The sequence below is a fragment of the Mesoplodon mirus genome, assembly GCF_964341445.2.
Source record: "Mesoplodon mirus genome assembly, chromosome: 9".
In the NCBI taxonomy this organism is placed as follows: domain Eukaryota; kingdom Metazoa; phylum Chordata; class Mammalia; order Artiodactyla; family Ziphiidae; genus Mesoplodon; species Mesoplodon mirus.
Window position 1 is genome coordinate 55,919,653 of NC_138985.1, and position 19,120 is coordinate 55,938,772.

Sequence of the window (19,120 nt, forward strand, 5' to 3'; positions counted from 1 at the left end):
GCAAGAGAAAAATAATGCAATGTTTTGTTTTATTTTTATTGGAGTATAGTTGATTTACAATGTTGTGTTAGTTTCAGGTGTACAGCAAAATGAATCAGTTATACATATACATATATCCACTCTTTTTTTAGATTCTTTTCCCATGTGGGTCATTACAGAGTACTGAGTAGAGTTCCCTGTGCTATACAGTAGGTCCTTATTAGTTATCTGTTTTATATATAGTAGTGTGTGTATGTCAATCCCAGTCTCCCAATTTATCCCTGCCCCCGTTCCCCCCTTGGTAATCATAAGTTTGTTTTCTACATCCATGACTCTATTTCTGTTTTGTAAGTAAGTTCACATTCATTTGGCGGATATTTATTGAACATGTTTCATTATCTGCCAGGCAACAGTCTGGAACTTGAGGATATAGCAGTGAGAAAGGAAAACAGTCCTGTCCTGGCAGAGCTTTCCCTCTAGTTATAGCAATTAAGATGCATGTAATCTTGCAAGAGTAGATAGGTCAGTGCCTAGGATAGACCTGAAACATTTCCTGCTGCAGTGATGACAGGAGCTGTCTGTCAGCCCATCCTGGCATTCTCCCATGGAGTTTGGTCAGAGTACATCTTGACCTTAGGAAGCCATTGACGACTGATCAGAAGTGGTACTGAAGATGGACTTGCTTGCCAAGCCTTTCCCTGGTGACCATATGATAATTTAGTATGTGGTAAACATTACATCCTAAATGGGGGAAGAGAGAATGATTTGATGTATGATCCTAGGACAACCAAGAGAGTAAGTAGAAAAGACTCAAGGTGGAGGATCCTTTTTCAGACCACATAGAAAAACAAAGTACCAATAATGTACTGAAACTTAAAGGTAAAAGATAAACCTATTCAAGAAAAGCTAAGAGAACGTGGGTGAATATTTAGTCTTGAGATGAGGAAGAACTAGTTTCTAAACTTAGAAGTAATGGAAGAAATTGCAAAGGAGATAAAAATCTACAACCTCAATTATATAAAAATATTAAACTCGAAAAATATTTACAACAAGTACAATAGACAAAGGGGGAAAAGGCTATGTTCTCACACTGTTGGTGAGACTGTAATTGATACAATCTTTCTGGAGAGCACTGTGTTAAGTATCAAGAGCCTTAAAGATGCTCTCCTTTGACTCAACAGTTTCTCTTCCTTGAGTCTAGCCTTTGAAATTTGCCAGGAATTTGGACAAATGTTACATACAAAGCTGGTTACCTTAGCTTTTTAAAAAAATACCCCAAACTGGAGATAATCCAGTAATCTAATAATGTCTACTGATGGGAGGAGAGTTAAACTGTGTTTTTAAATAAATGAATTATTCACTACTATAAGCGAACATAGGTATAATTCTAAATCATAGGATTGCTGTAATTAGAAGTGACATTTCCTTTATATTTCAGTCTTGTTTTGCCTCAGTTAGGAAAATCAAAGTATAATCCTTCTATGTTTGCAAAAAGCCAAATTCATTGCTAACTGAAGAATAGTAGGATTAGTGGGCCGTCTTTGAGCTTTTCTTTTGTACTGTGCTAAAAAATGTTAAACAAAACCCAATAATCTAGAACATTTATAAAATACCTGTTGTGTGTAGGGCATTGTGCTAAGTGCGTTACATGATTGTTCATTTATTTCTAGTATCAACCTTAAAAGCAGGTCGTGTTGTTATCCCCATTTTACAGGTGAGGAACCAGAGGCCCAGAAAGCTTTAGTTACTTACCTGAGGCCCTACAGGTGGTTAGAGGCAGAGGCAGAAGCAGAGCTCTCTGCAGCCCAGGCCTGACAGACTCTAAAGCCCGTAACTGAGTATCTAACCAAGAGCTTATCCCACATTGGAATGACTGAAATGTAGAAATGACAAGTGACTTTTTTTAAAATTAATTAATTTATTTTTATTTGTTTATTTTTGGCTGCCTTGGTTCTTCGTTGATGTGCGTGGGTTTTCTCTAACTGTGGCGCATGGGCTTCTCATCGCAGTGGCTTCTCTTCTTGTGGAACATGGGCTCTAGGTGCGCGGGCTTCAGTAGTTGTGGCTCTTGGGCTCTAGAGCGCAGGCTCAGTAGTTGTGGCGCATGGGCTTAGTTGCTCTGCGGCATGTGGGGTCTTCCCAGACCAGGGATCGAACCCATGTCCCCTGCATTGGCAGGCGGATTCTTAACCACTGCACCACCAAGAAAGCCCTGACAAGTGACTTTTTAAAACAGTTTTAACTGGGATTAACTGCAGTTACAGAGGGAACAGAGATGCTATCATTGCACCTCTGTTCACTGTGCTCTCCCATCACTGTGGCTCCTGTCACCGAGCTGGCTCTCTTCTTGTAGTTCATGGTCCTCATCTCTCCACCCCCCAAATCACTGTTTGATCCCAAGGATCAAGAGGCCCTCCCCTGCTCCACAGGGATATGTGTGATCCCCATGTTGTTTCTCAGCATTTCCCACAGCCCCCAGTCCTTCACAGAACAGAAATGAGCAGGTTCCACTTATGTGAACTGGAACGTCTTACAGGGAAGACCTGGGGGAACGCTGTGAAGAAGCATCACATGCCACCTTATTCTCTTTTTTTTTTGGCCACACTGCGCGGCACAAGGAACTTCCCTCACCAGGATTGAACCTGTGCCCCCTGCAGTGGAAGTGTGGAGTCTTAACCACTGGACCACCAGGGAAATCCCACCACCTTATTCTTGTTGACCATTTCTGCTCTAGAATGGAGAGGACACTAACCACAGCAGCATTTCTTACCTGCTTCCATAAAATCTCACAGCAGCCATGCTGTTAACAGTTTGCTCTCCAGCTTATCCTGTTTGTCATCCTTTTTTTTTTTTCTTCAACATTATTGCCTTTGAAACAGGAAAGGGGGCAAAAGAATTGGGTTGTTTTCATTCATGATTTCAGAATTCTACTTTTTTTTTTTTTTTTTTTTGCGGTACGCGGGCCTCTCACTGTTGTGGCCTCTCCCATTGCGGAGCGCAGGCTCCGGACGTGCAGGCTCAGCGGCCATGGCTCACGGGCCCAGCCGCTCCGCATCATGTGGGATCTTCCTCGACCGGGGCACGAACCCGCGTCCCCTGCATCGGCAGGCGGACTCTCAACCACTTGCACCACCAGGGAAGCCCTACTTTTTTTTTTTTTTTTAAAGCTATATGTTCTTGCTAAAGAACAAGACAAAATTTGTCCTTCCAAATTTCTGTAAACCTGGGTTTCTCAAGCTCAGTGCTGTTGTCAGTTGGCTGGGTGACTCTGTTATTGGGGTGGAGGGTCATCCTGTGCATTGTGGATATTTAGCAGCATCCCTGGCCTGTACCAAGTAGATGCCAGTTTCTGCTTCTGCCCCTCCCCCCAAGTTATGACAGTCAGAATTGTCAGCAGACACTGCCAGATGTCCCCTGTGGGGAAACGTGAAAACAGAGGCCGCTCAGAGCTAGAGAACTCCACCCCAGAAAGTCAGGTAATGTACAGAGAAGGCTAGTCTTTGTGCATTGTACTTGGCTATTGGGGACATTGGTGTTTTTAAGCTGGACAGTCAGGCTAAGCTGCCTGCAGTTGAGAACCGCTGGAATAAAAATAAAACTCGGCAAACTTAATGGGGTTTTGCTTTTTATTTGGAGCGATGGGAAATAACTGTCCTTGTGAAGAGTATATTGTCATGTCTGATATTTTATCCATTGAATATTCTCAGCTTTTTCACATATTGGTTATATACTTTTGAGTACAAAATATATTTTCTCTCCTTTTTTTAAACAGTATGCAAACATTGAAAAAAATGGTGAATTTTTCATGTCTCCCAATGACTTCGTCATTCGATATTTGAATATTTTTGGAGGAAGCCAGCCTAATCCAAAGACTGTGGAACTTTTAAGTGGTGTGGTGGATCAGACCAAAGATGGGTATGTTTATTTTTAATTATCTCGTTTAATTGTTTTTTGTTTGAAACAGCTTTCTGTTGCTTTAATGATTAGGAAGTCAGTGTTTACCTTCCCATCTCTTAAGAGCATTTTCTCTCCCTATTACAATTAATACGTTATTTTAGAAATAATACCCTTAACATTTCCTTCAGTGTTCTTATCACAGTTGGGGATTCTATATGTGTATTTTTTTTTTTTTTTTTTTTTTTTTTTTTTTGCGGTACGCGGGCCTCCCTCTGTTGTGGCCTCTCCGGTTGCGGAGCACAGGCTCTGGACGCGCAGGCTCAACGGCCATGGCTCACGGGCCCAGCCGCTCCGCGGCATGTGGGATCTTCCCGGACTGGGGCACGAACCAGTGTCCCCTGCATCGGCAGGCGGACTCTCAACCACTGTGCCACCAGGGAAGCCCTATATGTGTATTTCTTGACATAGTTTAAACAACTGTTTACAGTTTCACAACTCTTGTAGTTGAATGGTGTGAAGATGTACTCAAGTGTATGTAGTATATTGGTATTTTTGAAGGCCACTGTAAAAATTGTGAGTAAATTTAAAACATAGCTCTGTGAACATAACTTTTCTATAGTCTTTCTCTCTGCTCAGGTAACTTTTAAATGTCACATATGATTAAATGCTCTAAATCTAACAGACAGAATAATGATTCCAAATCCTCAAGAAGGGCATTCTGCCCAAGCTGGAAGAGAGACACTGGACCATCTAAAATTAAATAGGACACTTTGCAAAATGCCTTTGAATTTTTTTTCCCTTACCAGTCTTTTCTGTTTGCATTTTTAAAAAATGAGTCATTCCTAAGTTGTATAAGAATGCAGTTGGCTTTTACCATTAAGTGCAGAATTTTGGGCTCCGAAATATTGGTAATATGACCACCAGTGTCCCCTAATAACCGAGTATAATATATAAGAAGTAGGCTTCTCTATATAAACTGTAGTGGATCCAGCCATCTGGCCTTGCCACGTGCCAGCACCCCCTTTGATAGATTAGCCACCTGCCATTCTGGGGTGGTGTTCTTTAGCTCTGAACATTCTCTGTCGGTCCTGTGTCTGATTTTCCCACATGCATGGGTTTGAGATGCAAACAGAGTAAACTCTAGTGCTGCAGTGCGAATGCTCTCAGTTTTACCAGCACCTTCCTTTTCTTGCTTATGCACCTGTTGTTCCATCATGTATGGAAGTAACCTCCTCTAAAGTGGAAGTCTTGCAGATGGGAGGGGAGTGCGGAGGAAATTGGCAGTTATACGTCTTGTAATATGCTGGCAGATTGCTGCATTATACTGTCTCTGTTTGTTCCAGTAGCGGTTACTTGGGCTACTTCTGTTTTCTACCTCCCCAAGGTAGGTAGGAAAATGTCTTTGCTTGATAGGAAAGTGTCATGTATGACCAGGTCTTCCTTCCCTCACAGGACCTCTCTGGGGAGGTGCAGGGTGAGGCAGAGGTGTATTTCACAGTAGTCCATTCAGGCTAAAGCTAGACAGAACATAGATTTATTCTAGCAAACATTTTTTTTTTTTTTTGAGGAAAGTTTGGTTGCTTCCACATCCTCTGTGCTTACAAGATTCAGAAGAAGTGTGACCAAGCTCACGTGCAATATGAATTATCAGACTCAATGTTTAAGATCATTTTTTTCTTATTTGATAGTTAAATTTTTTAAGCTACAGGAAATTGAAAGAATTCAGTGAATGCCCAATAGATACCTTTCATCTAGATTGACTGTTAACATTTTTTTTTTTTTTTTTTTTTTTTTTTTTTGCGGTATGCGGGCCTCTCACTGTTGTGGCCTCTCGCGTTGAGGAGCGCAGGCTCTGGACGCGCAGGCTCAGCGGCCATGGCTCACGGGCCCAGCCGCTCCGCGGCATGTGGGATCCTCCCGGACCGGGGCACGAACCCGTGTCCCCTGCATCGGCAGGTGGACTCTCAACCACTGCGCCACCAGGGAAGCCTGACTGTTAACATTTTTAACACCTGTGTGCCCTTTATTTTTTTACACATGCACACACATTTCCTTTTTTGGCTGGACCATTTAACTATAAATTACAGGCATCAAGATACTTCAGTGTTTATCTTCTAAGAATAAGAATGTTCTTCTTACCATTATCATACTTAGGAGGATTAACAATGATGTGAAATATATAATATCCAGTCTATTTAAAAATGTACCAGATCTCTCCCCTCACTCCCCACCTCAAATGGCTCATTGCCTTTTGTTTTTTAAATCCAGGATCTAATCAAAGTTCTTGTATTACATTTAGTTGTTGTATATCTTTTAATCTAGAACAGAGCCTTTTATTGTTCTTTCATGAAATTGACTTAAAACCCAGGCCCAGTTATTTCGTTGAAGGTCCCGCATTCTGGACTTGTCTGATTGTTTCCTCATGACTTGGATTCATGATAGATTTTGGGGTGCAGGTTAGGAGAGATTCTACTGCCTATTGTATCTCCTCAGGAGGTACCTCGTCCCGGCATTGATGACACCATGGGTATCCTGTTTCCCAAGCAGCCTTTCACCCAGTCATTTTGGCATCCATGGTGATCCTTTTCTGATTCAGTTATTACATTGATGTTTGAAAAGTAGTGATTTTTCTAACTCTTTATTTGTCCTCTATTTATTGTCTACCATTCTTCAGTAAAGAAAAGCTTTCTTCCCTCCACTCCCTTTTCTTTCTCTCTTAATTTTTTATATCAGTATAAACTCATGGAATTCTTTATTTTAAATTCAGTGCATTATAATCTATTACTGTGTTCTCTGACTTGTTCAGATTGTCCCAGTGAGGTCAGTGGGAGTCTCTTTAAGCTGGCTTGTACCCTCAGCCTTTGAGTGCTCTTTGCTTTTGGTAAATAGGATGTTCCAGGCTCGCTTTGGATTTGTCCTGCTTCTGGCCAGGAAATTACCCTTTTCTCAAAGAAGTCCTGGTTCCTTTTGTTTGGGACTGGTGCTTGGAAACAAGGAGCTAGGCACTGGCTCATTGTTACCAGGGTAACTTTTCAGTGGAAAGAGCTGGGAAATATACTTTTAAAAAGTTCATAATGATATTTCCTATTTAAATTTAACATTACAGGAGTTTTCCTTCTCTTCTATTTTGTACCTCTTTCTTTCAGTGAACATTTTGGTTCCTAGATGCATTAATTTTGTATAATTGTAGTGTCTTGTAATATACTTTGCTTCCTTTCCATCCCACTCCCATTAACACACATGCTTTTCCTATTTCTTTTTACATATACTCTTCAAAAATAGAGGCTTAGATTCATTAGACGTCAACAATGTAACATGCATTTAACATATATAAAGTAACATAACATGTATGTTTTTTCAAGAGTTTATAACAAACCTGAAATGTTGGTTTTCTTTTCCTGATTTCCCAGATGAGAACTGAGGGATCAAGCAATTTGCTACCAAAAGGTGCCCAGGTTTCCTTCCCACTGTTCTGAGCTGCCTCTTCTCTCATAATCTCACAATCCTCTTTAACTTGACATTTTCTTTATGATTTTTTATTATCTTAAATCTTAGCATTTAACTGTGACAGAGAAAATCTTAAATGGTCTCAATCCTTTGCCCTATGACTAACTTTTCTTTTCTTTCTTTTTTTTTTTTTTTTTTTTTTGCAGTATTGACAGTGCATAGCCAGGGAAAAGGGAAAACCATCACCCACAACCTTCTCAGCTTGCCACAAATATTTTGAATTTTTTAGTATCTTCCATAATTTGTTAACCTGTATCAATGTTTTTTATAATTTGAATTCATTTTAATTGTAATTCTCTTTTATAATCTTTTCGACTGTATCAATTTTCGTATTTCCATATGCTGTTCATATGAACAGTGTTAAATAGCGTCATCATTTTCTATCAGATTAATATACCATACTTTATGAAATCATGCCCTTATAGAGTTATTTCAGTTTCTACTTTTCTATAATAGATGCTATTGGAGTGAATATCTTCATGTATATGACATTTTCCCCTTCTGTTTAATTACTTCCTTAGAAAGAACTAAGAGAGGGATTCCTGGGTCTAAGGGTAGAAATATTTTATAGCTCACCGTATGTATTGTGATAATTCTTGCCAAAGGACTGAGCAACTGAAGAACTTGTCTCTGGTATTTAAGCTGACCAAGCTAGTAGCATAGGACCACTGTTTAAGACCCATGCAGATGTTCCTGTGCTATTTTCCCTAACCCTGACACACAGCTCCACAGTATTTACTTCAAAAATAGATATAATCATACATCTTTTCTCAGTGTAACATGGTGAATGCCCTCATTTCCCCTTCCTTTACCTTTCCACAAGTCACACATCATCCTCCCAAATCAACTACTGTTCCTTGAAAAAATTACATGACAGAAGCCACACAATGGCCCACAAAAGCACAACGCACACGCTGAATGAACAATGAGGAAGTGCTGGAGGGTGTGCCATTAATCTGGTCAGGCTCTTTTGGGGTGCGATCACCTGGCTTGACTGGCCAGAGGGATTTTAGTGTATAACTTTATTAAAATTTAAAAAGCTATTTGTAAATTGACAACTTTAGGATTTAAAAATAATGACAGCTGTGCTGGCCCAGATGTCATGGTGTCTTGAAATACTCATTTTTAGTTAAGTACTGGTCCCCCAGCTGTGGTTTCTTGAGTCCCAAGGTCCAGGTCCTGCATGTTTTACTATCTCCAGTGTCTAGTCCAATATCTGGCCTCTGTTTTGCATCAATTTGTTGACTAAACTTAGGTAAATGTACTAAGAAGTTTTTGCCCCCCTTATGTTATGAAAGCCCAGGAGTGTTGGGAAATGGAAGCTTTAGTTCAAATTCTAGGTTGCTCATTGTTGGAGGCTCAATTGTGGCCACCTGAAGATACCGAGATATAATCCCTGGAATTTGGAAATGTGACCTTGTGGAAAAAGTGTCTTTGCAGATGTGGTTAAATTGAGGATCTTGAGATGAAGAGATTAGGACACAACACTGGCAGGGGCAGGGGGCATTGTGACCACAGAGGCAGAGATTATAGAGTGATGGGGTCATGAGCCAGGGAACACCTGGGGCCACCAGAAGCTGGAAGAGGCAAGGAATGCTTCTTCCCTAAAGAATCTCCCTTTGGACGGAGCGTGGCTCTGCTGACACCTTGATTTTAGATGTCTGGTTCCCAGAACTGTGATAGGACGAATTCCTGCTGTGCTGAGCCACCCACTTTGTGGTCAGTGATTGTAGCAGCCCTAGAAAATGAGTACCCTCACATAGATATTTTCTTTGGGTAATGAGAAGGCCTGTAGTTGCAAAGAATTTTGGGGGGACAGAGACCAACCAGCCTAATACCGAAAAGGAGCATTTTTTTTTCAATAGTAGCTTTTGGCTAGAACCAGGCATTTTCCAGGCAGAGACCCCCTGCTGTAGACTGTCTCCTTGAGGGCATGGCCCTTTCCGGAAGGCTTCAGCTCTGTTTAGGGTTGGGCTGAGCTTTAGCACGGAAGTTAAACACCTGTGCACTGCATGAACTTATGGGCTTGTTGGCAAAGGGACCTTGTTTTTCTGGAGCCCTCTTGACGCTAATTTAATGACTCTTGAGGTTGTGGCTTGGTCAGCCTTCCACGCTGGGAGCATCTTGTGGAGGCCTGTCCACTCAGTCATTCAGCAGCTGTTTGAGAACCTTATCTCTGTGCCTGGCACCGTTCTGTATGTGCAGGATACCATGTTGAGTGGGAAAAAGAGTGCTTGCCTGCTTGGTGCTTCTAATTTAGTGGGGCAGACAGGTGTTAATCAGAGAACCACAAATAAATGTGAGCTGATGTTGTGATGGGTGCTATGTAGGAGAGACATGGTGTGAGAGATAGCAAAGGGGGCTTCATGCCGACTGGGGGGTCAGGAAAGACTTCCACTGAGTGACATTTGAGCCATGGGAGTTGGGAAGGTGACAAGAGGTGGGGGACAGAGGACAACATTGTAGACAGAGGGAACAGTGGCTGCAAAGTCACATTCTGAAATGCAGAGGCTGGCAGGCCTGGAGCATGGAAAGTGTAGGGCATGGGGGGCGGGGGTTGGTGGTAGGCTGTGGCCAGACTGTGTGGGAACTTGTACTTCATATTAAGGATTGGGAGTCTTTGTCATAAGAGCAATGGAGAGCCATCAAAGGATCGTGTGAGTCTGGGGATTGATCTGCCTCTGTTAAACATGGTCCTTGCTGTTAATATTCTGTTGTGTTTAGATTTCCTTGCATTCCACTGTTTTAATAGATTTAATGATGAGTTGAATCAGTTTGTGAAGTTCCTGGAGGGTGCCCGGGCCTGGAAGCCTTTTGTAGGTGGGCCTCTTTTGGTGAGGAGGGTTTTCCGAGCCTCGGAGGAGGGAGATGTTGGGTTTGTCTGTATAATTTTTGAGATATCTTTTACATTTGGTTGTCATTATGTTTTTGTTTAAAATGGGAATGAAGCTTTTTTAACTGCAATTTTAATACATCATTCACATAGCTATCTACTAAGAGCAAGGGAAAAATAAATTGTGTGTGTGTGTCCCTTTGAGCTTTGCCAACATGTTTCTAGTTGATGTTCATTAACTGAAGTCTCATTAGAGAGACTGGGGCTCAAAACCTATTTGACTAGTACCTGGCCTCACTTGGGGAGACTAAGCATGGCCTGAATAAGCCGGAGGTGTTGGCTACCTGGCCTCTTGGGCTCAGGATGCTTTCTGCCTGTTACAGGTCCTACCCCTGTCTATGTTGGGTGGGCACTGGGCAGCTCTGGTATCTAATTTGTTTGCTAGGATTGCTATTTTCCATCTCAAGTGTGGAACCTCTTTGCACTCCACGCAAGAACAAAAGTTGGTTCTTCTTTTGAAAAAGGGAATTTCAGAAATCCTGATTTCTTTGTTCTTTTTCTCGGACATTTTAATTATGAAAAATTTCAGTCATACACAAAAGTGAAATCCTGATTTCTTAGTGACAAGCTGACGCACTCAACACCTTGTCAGCCCCTATTCCTCATTGAATCAAAATGATAATCGTCATCCACAAATAAGTCTTTTCTCTTCAGAGTACAGAGAATCAATCCTGGGACAATTCCCATTTTGAGGCATGAGGAATAAGGGTGTCAAAGAAGAAAAGATTAAAAAAACCTCAGGTTTTAAAATGTGTGGCTATATAAAGTGTGTTCTCTGCCTTTCCTATGTTCGCTATTTTATCCTCCTGAGAAGGAAAAAAAAAGCTCCTTTAAATACTTCACAAGGTGAAGGAGGATATAATAATGTTGTTGATGATAAAAGCATTTTTATATACCTGTTTTCACTCTGCGAGGCTGTTGCAATGAAATCCAGGCCTTGGCCGCATGCTGGGAGTTAATGAGGTTTACAATTGTCAATGCTTAAAGAGTATTAGGGTAATGTATTTAAACATCAGCAGTTCACAGTCTGAAATGCTCATCATCTGTCAAATACAATCCAGAATCAATAAGAGGAGGTCTTTCAGTTTGCTAATGAGGAAAGTTTTCTACACTACTGGGGTGGACACAGATTTCAGATAAACACCTGAAATTCATAAACTGTAGAATTAAGCAAAGGCATTTCTTTAATTAAAAAAAATTGGTACTAATCAACAGCAGTCACCTGAGAAGCTTAAATTTTCTTCTTAGGCATCAGACTCCCAAATTAATCTACCAAAACAAAAAGCCTCATTAGCAGCTCTCGTTGAATCAGTGTCATTTTTTTCTTTCTCTAAAAGTGTCTGATTAACCCCCTTTCTTTTTTCATTACTCACTTTGTGTTAATATTCGATGTCTGAAATCATGGGGGGGGGTGCGTGCAACGTGGTGGCTAGACGCTGTCTGTGCAGAGTAAATTAAAAAGAATCCTTAAAAAGGTTTGTATTATGTCGCTGGTATATTAGAAAACCTTTAGGAGTGTCAGGTGCCTGGGTTTATTTTTCTTCTTAATTCCAGAAAGCACTGATTAATGAGTAGGTGCTGATTTCACTCCTCATTCATATGTAGGGATAGCCCTCCTTCTCTTCCCCCTTCTCCTACTTACCAAGCCAGGCCCTCATTTGGAGACTTTTGCTTTCAAGGGAAGGTGAGAAATGGGCCATTGCTGGAGGTGGAAGGGAGGTGAAAGGGAGGGTCTTTTTTTTTTTTTTTTTTTTTGCAGTACGCAGGCCTCTCACTGTTGTGGCCTCTCCCGTTGCGGAGCACAGGCTCCGGACGCACAGGCTTAGCGGCCATGGCTCACGGGCCCAGCCGCTCCGCGGCATATGGGATCCTCCCAGACCGGGGCACGAACCCGTATCCCCTGCATCGGCAGGCGGACTCTCAACCACTGCGCCACCAGGGAGGCCCAGGGAGGGTCTTTTTAAAATGCGTAGAGGGGGGGCTTCCCTGGTGGTGCAGTGGTTGGGGGCCTGCCTGCCAATGCAGGGGACATGGTTTCGAGCCCTGGTCCGGGAGGATCCCACATGCCACGGGGCAACTGGGCCCGTGAGCCACAGCTACTGAGCCTGCGCGTCTGGAGCCTGTGCTCTGCAACGGGAGAGGCCACGATAGTGAGAGGCCCGCGCACCGCAGTGAAGAGTGGTCCCCACTTGCCGCAACTAGAGAAAGCCCTCGCACAGAAACAAAGACCCAACACAGCAAAAATAAATAAGTAAATTCATAATTAGATGGTAAAAAAAAAATGGGTAGAGGGCAGTGTAATGCATGCTGATGGGAATGACTACAGAGAGTGGAGAATTGACACTGTAGGAGAGAAAAGGAGGAAATTCTGATACATTCTGAGAGGGAGGTGGCCTCTTGTGGTAACACGGAAAGTTCATCTAGAACAGCTGCTCTCAGAGTGTGGTCAGTAGACCTCCGGGGGTCTCAGAGACTTTTCTAAGGAGTCCGTGAGGTCCAAACTGTTTACATAAAAATACTAAGACATCATCTGCCTTTTTTTGTCCTGTTGTATTTGAACTGATGGTCTTAAAAGCCACGGTTTATGGAACTGTTGGTTAGCACCGATTCAGCAGCGACCCCAAGCCCAGCAGTATGAGTGGTCATCATAGTCTTCACTCGCACGTGTTCACAATCATGGTAGTAACGATGATGCCAATTCTGTTTCAGCGTGTCCTTGAAGGAGTAAAAATTACTGATTTTTTAATTAAATCTCACCCTTGAATACATGTCACTTACAAATTCTGAGTGACTAAATGGGAAGCATCCATAAAGACTGCTGGTTACTGTCCTGTGATGGTTGTCAGAGGAAAAGCAACTCAGGTGCTTGCTGAGCTAGTCATTTTTTAAATGGAACACACTTTTTGAGATAATTAAAATTTTCACGTGACAACCTTCTGATACTTAAAGCCTTTTCTGATGTAATTAGTGGTGATAGTAATAATGTGGTTTTTTTTTTTTTTTTTTTTTTTTGCGGTACGCGGGCCTCTCACCGTTGCGGCCTCTCCCGTTGCGGAGCACAGGCTCCGGACGCGCAGGCCCAGCGGGCATGGCTCACGGGCCCAGCCGCTCCGCGGCACATGGGATCCTCCCAGACCGGGGCACGGACCCGTATCCCCTGCATCGGCAGGCGGACTCTCAACCACTGCGCCACCAGGGAGGCCCAATAATGTGGTTTTTTAATGTAGTATAATGCAATGTGCCAATGTTTGGAAGATCTGCATAACTTAGGGAAACATCTTTTCCAGTTGACCAGTACATGGTGTTAGAGAATCATGTATGAGTCCAAGGTCTATTCGACCAGTACATGGTGTTAGAGAATCATATATGAGTCCAAGGTCTATTCGACCAGTACATGGTGTTAGAGAATCATGTATGAGTCCAAGGTCTATTCAAAGTGCAAGATAGACCCATGGATTTTAATGTAACAAGGTGGGAAAAGTTCACTGATACAGTTTCAGATTCCACATTGCAGCTAATCTTTAAGAAACTATCCCTTGTTGGGATTTGGTGTTGTATCATAGAATATCCACAAGTATCTAAAAAGGCTATTAAAATGCTCCTTCCTTTTCTAACTGTGAATCTGTATGAGGCTGAAATCCTTCATATCCTTCAACCAGAAAAACATATTACAGCAGTTTGAATGCAGCTGTCTTCCATGAAGTCGGATATTTAAGAGATTTGCAAAGACATAATACTGCTTTTTTCTCACTACATTTTTTTGTTTTAGAAAATAGTTATTTTTCATATAAATATGTTATTTATATTGCCATACAACAGGCTTATTCACTTTTTAATGAATTAATATTTTAAGAATTTATCAGTTAATTTCTCACACAGTAAATACGATAGGTACAACCCACATAAATAAAAGCCCTTTGGGATCCTCAATAATTCATAAGCATGTAAAGGGGTCCTGAGACTTGAAAGTTTGACAAATACTGAGCTAGAGAAATGGAAGATAAGGTACTATACGGGGCAGAGGTGTTGTATAGTTGTGGTGGTGGGATTTGGGGGACGTTTTCTTCTGATCTCCTTGGTTTTTCTCTGGGAGATAGATGAGAGGGAGGATGCAGGTGAGGTATTGGCAGTTTGAGGAGAGAGGAGAATATACTGCATATTCATTTACAAGTGAATGGATAAAGGAACACAGCATGGCTGCTGGGTTGGACCCACTTGAGGTCCCACCTGAGGGCTTGTGGTCATGAAATTCAAAGTGAGACCAGTTAGTGTGGCTGTTTGTTTTCTAGCTACTGAGGCCAGCTGCTTATCTGCTGGCATGGAGCAGGAAGTGTTGGCTATGACCGAGGTTGGGGGCTTGGCCATTGATTAACCCAGAGTAGGTAAGGGCATGCAGGGGAGCAATTTACAATGATTGACTATAGATTTAATCTGGATAAGGGGCAAAGAAAGGACATCGGAATAGCAGGCAGTGAGAAGGTGGTAGGCTTAGTGAATTGTTGACTTCAGTGAGATTGAAGATTGTTGAAGTTGGGGTATAGAAGGGAGTGAGCAGGAAGGCTAGAAGATAGTGGCCAAAAAGTGAGATGCACGAAATTGAGAATAAGGAAGTATTGCAGTTACTGGTGATGGCAGAAGTCTAGAGTCTGACCGTGGGACTGAGTGACCGAGAGTGGATGGAGAAAAGATCATTGGAAGAGGCAAGTTCAAGTAATTGGGAGGCCTGGGTGTTTGAAATTATTGAAAATATTGAGAATTAAGGTAGGAGTAGGGTTGGAGAGCATGTCAGTGAATCAGGAGTTAAAACGTGTTGAGGAGGAGGTGTGAATCTGGAGTTATTAGGTGATAGAAACAAGTCGGGGTGCTGAGTGCTAGTTATATGGTGGGAGTATTTAAACTGGGGGTTAGGAAGGAAGGATTGGGGGATGGTCTGGGAGAGGCAGTGGGAAGGAAGGAGTACACCTCCCCTGCTTATAAGCTTGATGCAACCCAGAACCGCAGAGGAAAGCCCCTTGCTGCTTCAGAAGCATGGGCCTCAAGGAAGAGCCAGGTGTTGGTTACAGCAAACAGGTGAAGGGATATTTAGAGGACTCCTCTGAAAGGAATTCCCTTTAGAGATGGGATTGAGGATGAGATTTTGCTCACCATGTGCTGTGAATTCTAGAGGGCACAGTGGGAAGGGGTTTCTGGGAGATGGTGGGTGACAGAATAGGGAAAGTGCAGAGCCCCTGTGGAGATTAGATGTGGGTGTTAAAGGGTAAGCTGGGAATCTGGGGCTGCTGGCGGGCTGCTGTTGACATGTACAGGATAAAGGGCACAATGAGATTAGTGCTGATGAACTCCAGATTGTGCCTGCTGGGAGACAGGGATCTTTGCAGAGAGGCAAGGAAGCTTGGGGAGGGGCAATCTTATTACTTGAAGATTTTTTTTTTTTTTAATGTTGAGCCTTCTTTTAATTTATTTATTTTTATTTTTGGCTGTGTTGGGTCTTCGCCTCTGGGCAAGGGCTTCCCCCAGTTGTGGCAAGCGGGAGCCACTCCTCATCGCAGTGCGCGGGCCTCTCACTGTCATGGCCTCTCTTGTTGCGGAGCACAGGCTCCAGATGCGCAGGCTCAGTAGCTGTGGCTCACGGGCCCAGTTGCTCTGCGGCACGTGGGATCCTCCCAGACCAGGGCTTGAACCCGCGTCCCCTGCATTAGCAGGCAGACTCCCAACCACTGCGCCACCAGGGAAGCCCTTGAAGAATTTTTAAAGCAAAAATATTCTGTGGGATTAGAGCTCTGCTGATGTTTTTATCCTAGATGTTTAGAGTAAAGGATGAAAGAAGCAAAGAGTTACCGAGCACATATAGGGTTCCAGATCTGGTGCTAACAATTTCCACCCTTTCTCTTATTTAATCCTCATAACAAGTCCTTAAAATAGGTACTTTTACTCTGCCAACTCTAACCTTACAGAGAGAGGTGCAGAATCATAAAGTTTAAATAATTTTCTTGAAGTCATATATCTAGTGCTGGAACTGGAGTTTGGACCCAGTTCTCTTTGGTTTGTGCCCAATCTGCTCTGGAACTTTATGTGTTTAGAGAAGAATATTAAAAATGGAGCTTTGAATGAGAACTTTGCATATGTCTTTGCTTAGAAGTTGTGATACCCTTTGCAAAGTTCTTAGTCCCTAAGACTGATTATTTGACCAACTTAAGGTGGACCTAAAACCTTCATGAGAGCTATCCCAGCTATCATCCACACCCACAAACTTAGGGAAAACTGTCCTCACATTCCTCACATTTTTATTTTTTAGGCCAGTATACTGGTATACTCTTCCCCTTTTACTCCTCACGGACTGAACCTTGAAAGTACCATTGCACACCGTATTCTCAGAAGGCTCACCTTTATTGGGCCAACTGAAAATACCAGCCCTTCTTCCCAGCATGTCAGGATGCTCAGAAAATGTTTGAAGAGCAAATACTGTTCCTTCCCTCCCCCTTGCCTTGTTTGGTTGTCTGGTTTTGCTTTACCTGTACCATAGGTGTTTAAAATTCAAATCTAAGATTTTAAAGGAAAGGAAATCAAATGTAAGCTCTGTTTCCTGGCTACTTGCAAACATATTTCTCTACAAATGTCAGTGTCATTGGCACAGGATGTGGCAGTTGCTTAAATTAAAAGTCTTGCATTAAGCTGTGAGGAATTCCTGAAGTGAAATGTGAGGAGATATGCTTATTAACTTTCCCTTTGATTGTGGCATAATTGTCAATGAGTCACTTCCTAATAAACAGAGTGAGATTCTCAGACTTTAATGAAGGTTTTGGAGGGTAAAGCTTCCATAGCAACCTGATGTAGAGATTTGGGGATCTTCAGTCTGGAAAAGTAAGAGGTGAAAGAAGATAACTGTTTAACTTTCATAGAAATTCTAGAGAAACTTTATTATATTATTTATTATAGAGTCTCTGTAATAAAGGATATATGATAGCGTGGCCTTGTGTTCTATACCTGAGAGAACCTGATACTTTTTAAATATGTCAATTTCAGATTTATTAATTCATTTAACAAATATTGACACCAACTATGTGCCAGGCACTGTTCTAAACAAAACAGATAAACGTTGCACTCTTATATAGCAAATAGACAGTGTAAACCAATAGACATATGTGATAGAGAGGCAGGTGGCTGTATCTATTTGCACAAGGGAAGGAGATGGTGAGTGGCCATGGGCTCTGGGATACTACAGTCGATAGGGTGGTCGGGAAGACCTCTTTGAAGTGACATGTAGGTAGAGACCTCAGTGATAGTGAGCCATGTGAGAATCTACAAGTTGAGCTTTCCAAGTAGAGGGAATGACAGATGCAGAGAGCATGAGATGAGAGTGTGCTTGATACCTTTTTTTTTTTTTTTTTTTTTTTTTGCGGTACGCGGGCCTCTCTCTGTTGTGGCCTCTACTGTTGCATAGCACAGGCTCCAGAAACGCAGGCTCAGCGGCCATGGCTCATGGGCCCAGCCACTCCGCGGCATGTGGGATCTTCCCAGACCGGGGCACGAACCCGAGTCCCCTGCATTGGCAGGCGGACTCTCAACCACTGCGCCACCAGGGAAGCCCAAGTGTGCTTGATATCTTTGAGATGAAGCAAGGAAACCAGTTTGATTAGAGGCTGGTAATGAGCAGGAAAGTGGAAGAAGTCAGAAAGGTATGCAGGAGCCAGATTATAAAGGTACTGTAGTATTTTATTTCAAGTGTAGGTAGAAGTCACGAGAGAGGTTTGAGCACTGGACTGACGTGATCAGAATAACAGTTTGAAAGGATCTCCCTAGCTGATTTGCAAAGAATAGAATGAAGTGGGCAAGAGTGGAAGAAAGAAAAAAGATAGCAGGACTAGAGAGCTAGTTGTGGAGATGATAAAAGTGATTGGATTTGGGATTTTCTTGATAGATTGGATATGAGATATAGGAAAGAGCAATCTAAGTGACTGAGGGGATTCTGAGGGAGGAATAGGTTTGGAAGCAAAACTAAGCATTCTTTAGGACATGGTAATATTCAGGTGCCTATTAAACATGTAATTGGAGACAGAATGATAGATGTTGGGATCTGGATTAATATTAGGGGAGAGGTCTGGGTTAGAAATGGGAGTCAACCAAATTACTTCCTTCATCTGAGCCAATTTTCAGCATCAGAAGTTAATGTTGTAATAACTTCTGAAGGTTCAAAGAGTTGTGTGTTATTTTTTTTGTGTGGGAATGGGAGCCTTTTTTTAATATTGAGTATTATGAGCTCAAAGGGCTTTTATGCATTTGGTATTTTTAAAAAATTGAGGTATAGTTAATTTACTATGTTGTGTTTGAAGTGTACAGCAAAGCGATTCAGTTATACATATGTATGTGCATATATATATATATATTTTTAGATTCTTTTCCATTATAGGTTATTACAAGATATTGAGTATAGTTCCCTGTGCTGTACTGTTGGAACTTATTGTTTAACTATTTCATGTTTAGTAGTGTGTATATGTTAATCACAAACTCCTAATTTATCTCTTTCCCTGCCCTCCCCCCCCAACACTATCCCCTTTGGTAACCATAAGTTTGTTTTCTATGTCTGAGAGTCTATTTCTATGTTGTAAATAAGTTCATTTGTATCATTTTTTTACATTCCACAAATAAGTGATTTCATATGGTATTTGTCTTTCTCTGACTTACTTCACTTAATATGATAATCTCTGGGTCAATCCATGTTGCTGCAAATGGCATTATTTTATTCTTTTTAATGGCTGAGTAATATTCCATTGTATATGTACACCACATCTTCTTTATCCATTCATGTGTCGATGGACATTTAGGTTGCTTCCACGTCTTGGCTAT

The 19,120-nt window shown here is 42.0% G+C and overlaps 1 protein-coding gene across 1 annotated transcript in view; it reads left to right on the plus strand.

Annotated features, from left to right (window-relative positions):
* Positions 1 to 19,120, plus strand: part of SLC25A13 (solute carrier family 25 member 13) — a 214,097-nt gene that overhangs the window by 42,962 nt on the left and 152,015 nt on the right. Inside the window, 1 exon segment of the mRNA XM_082633147.1 lies at positions 3,752 to 3,894. Within this exon segment, the coding sequence (XP_082489273.1) occupies positions 3,752 to 3,894 (143 nt within the window).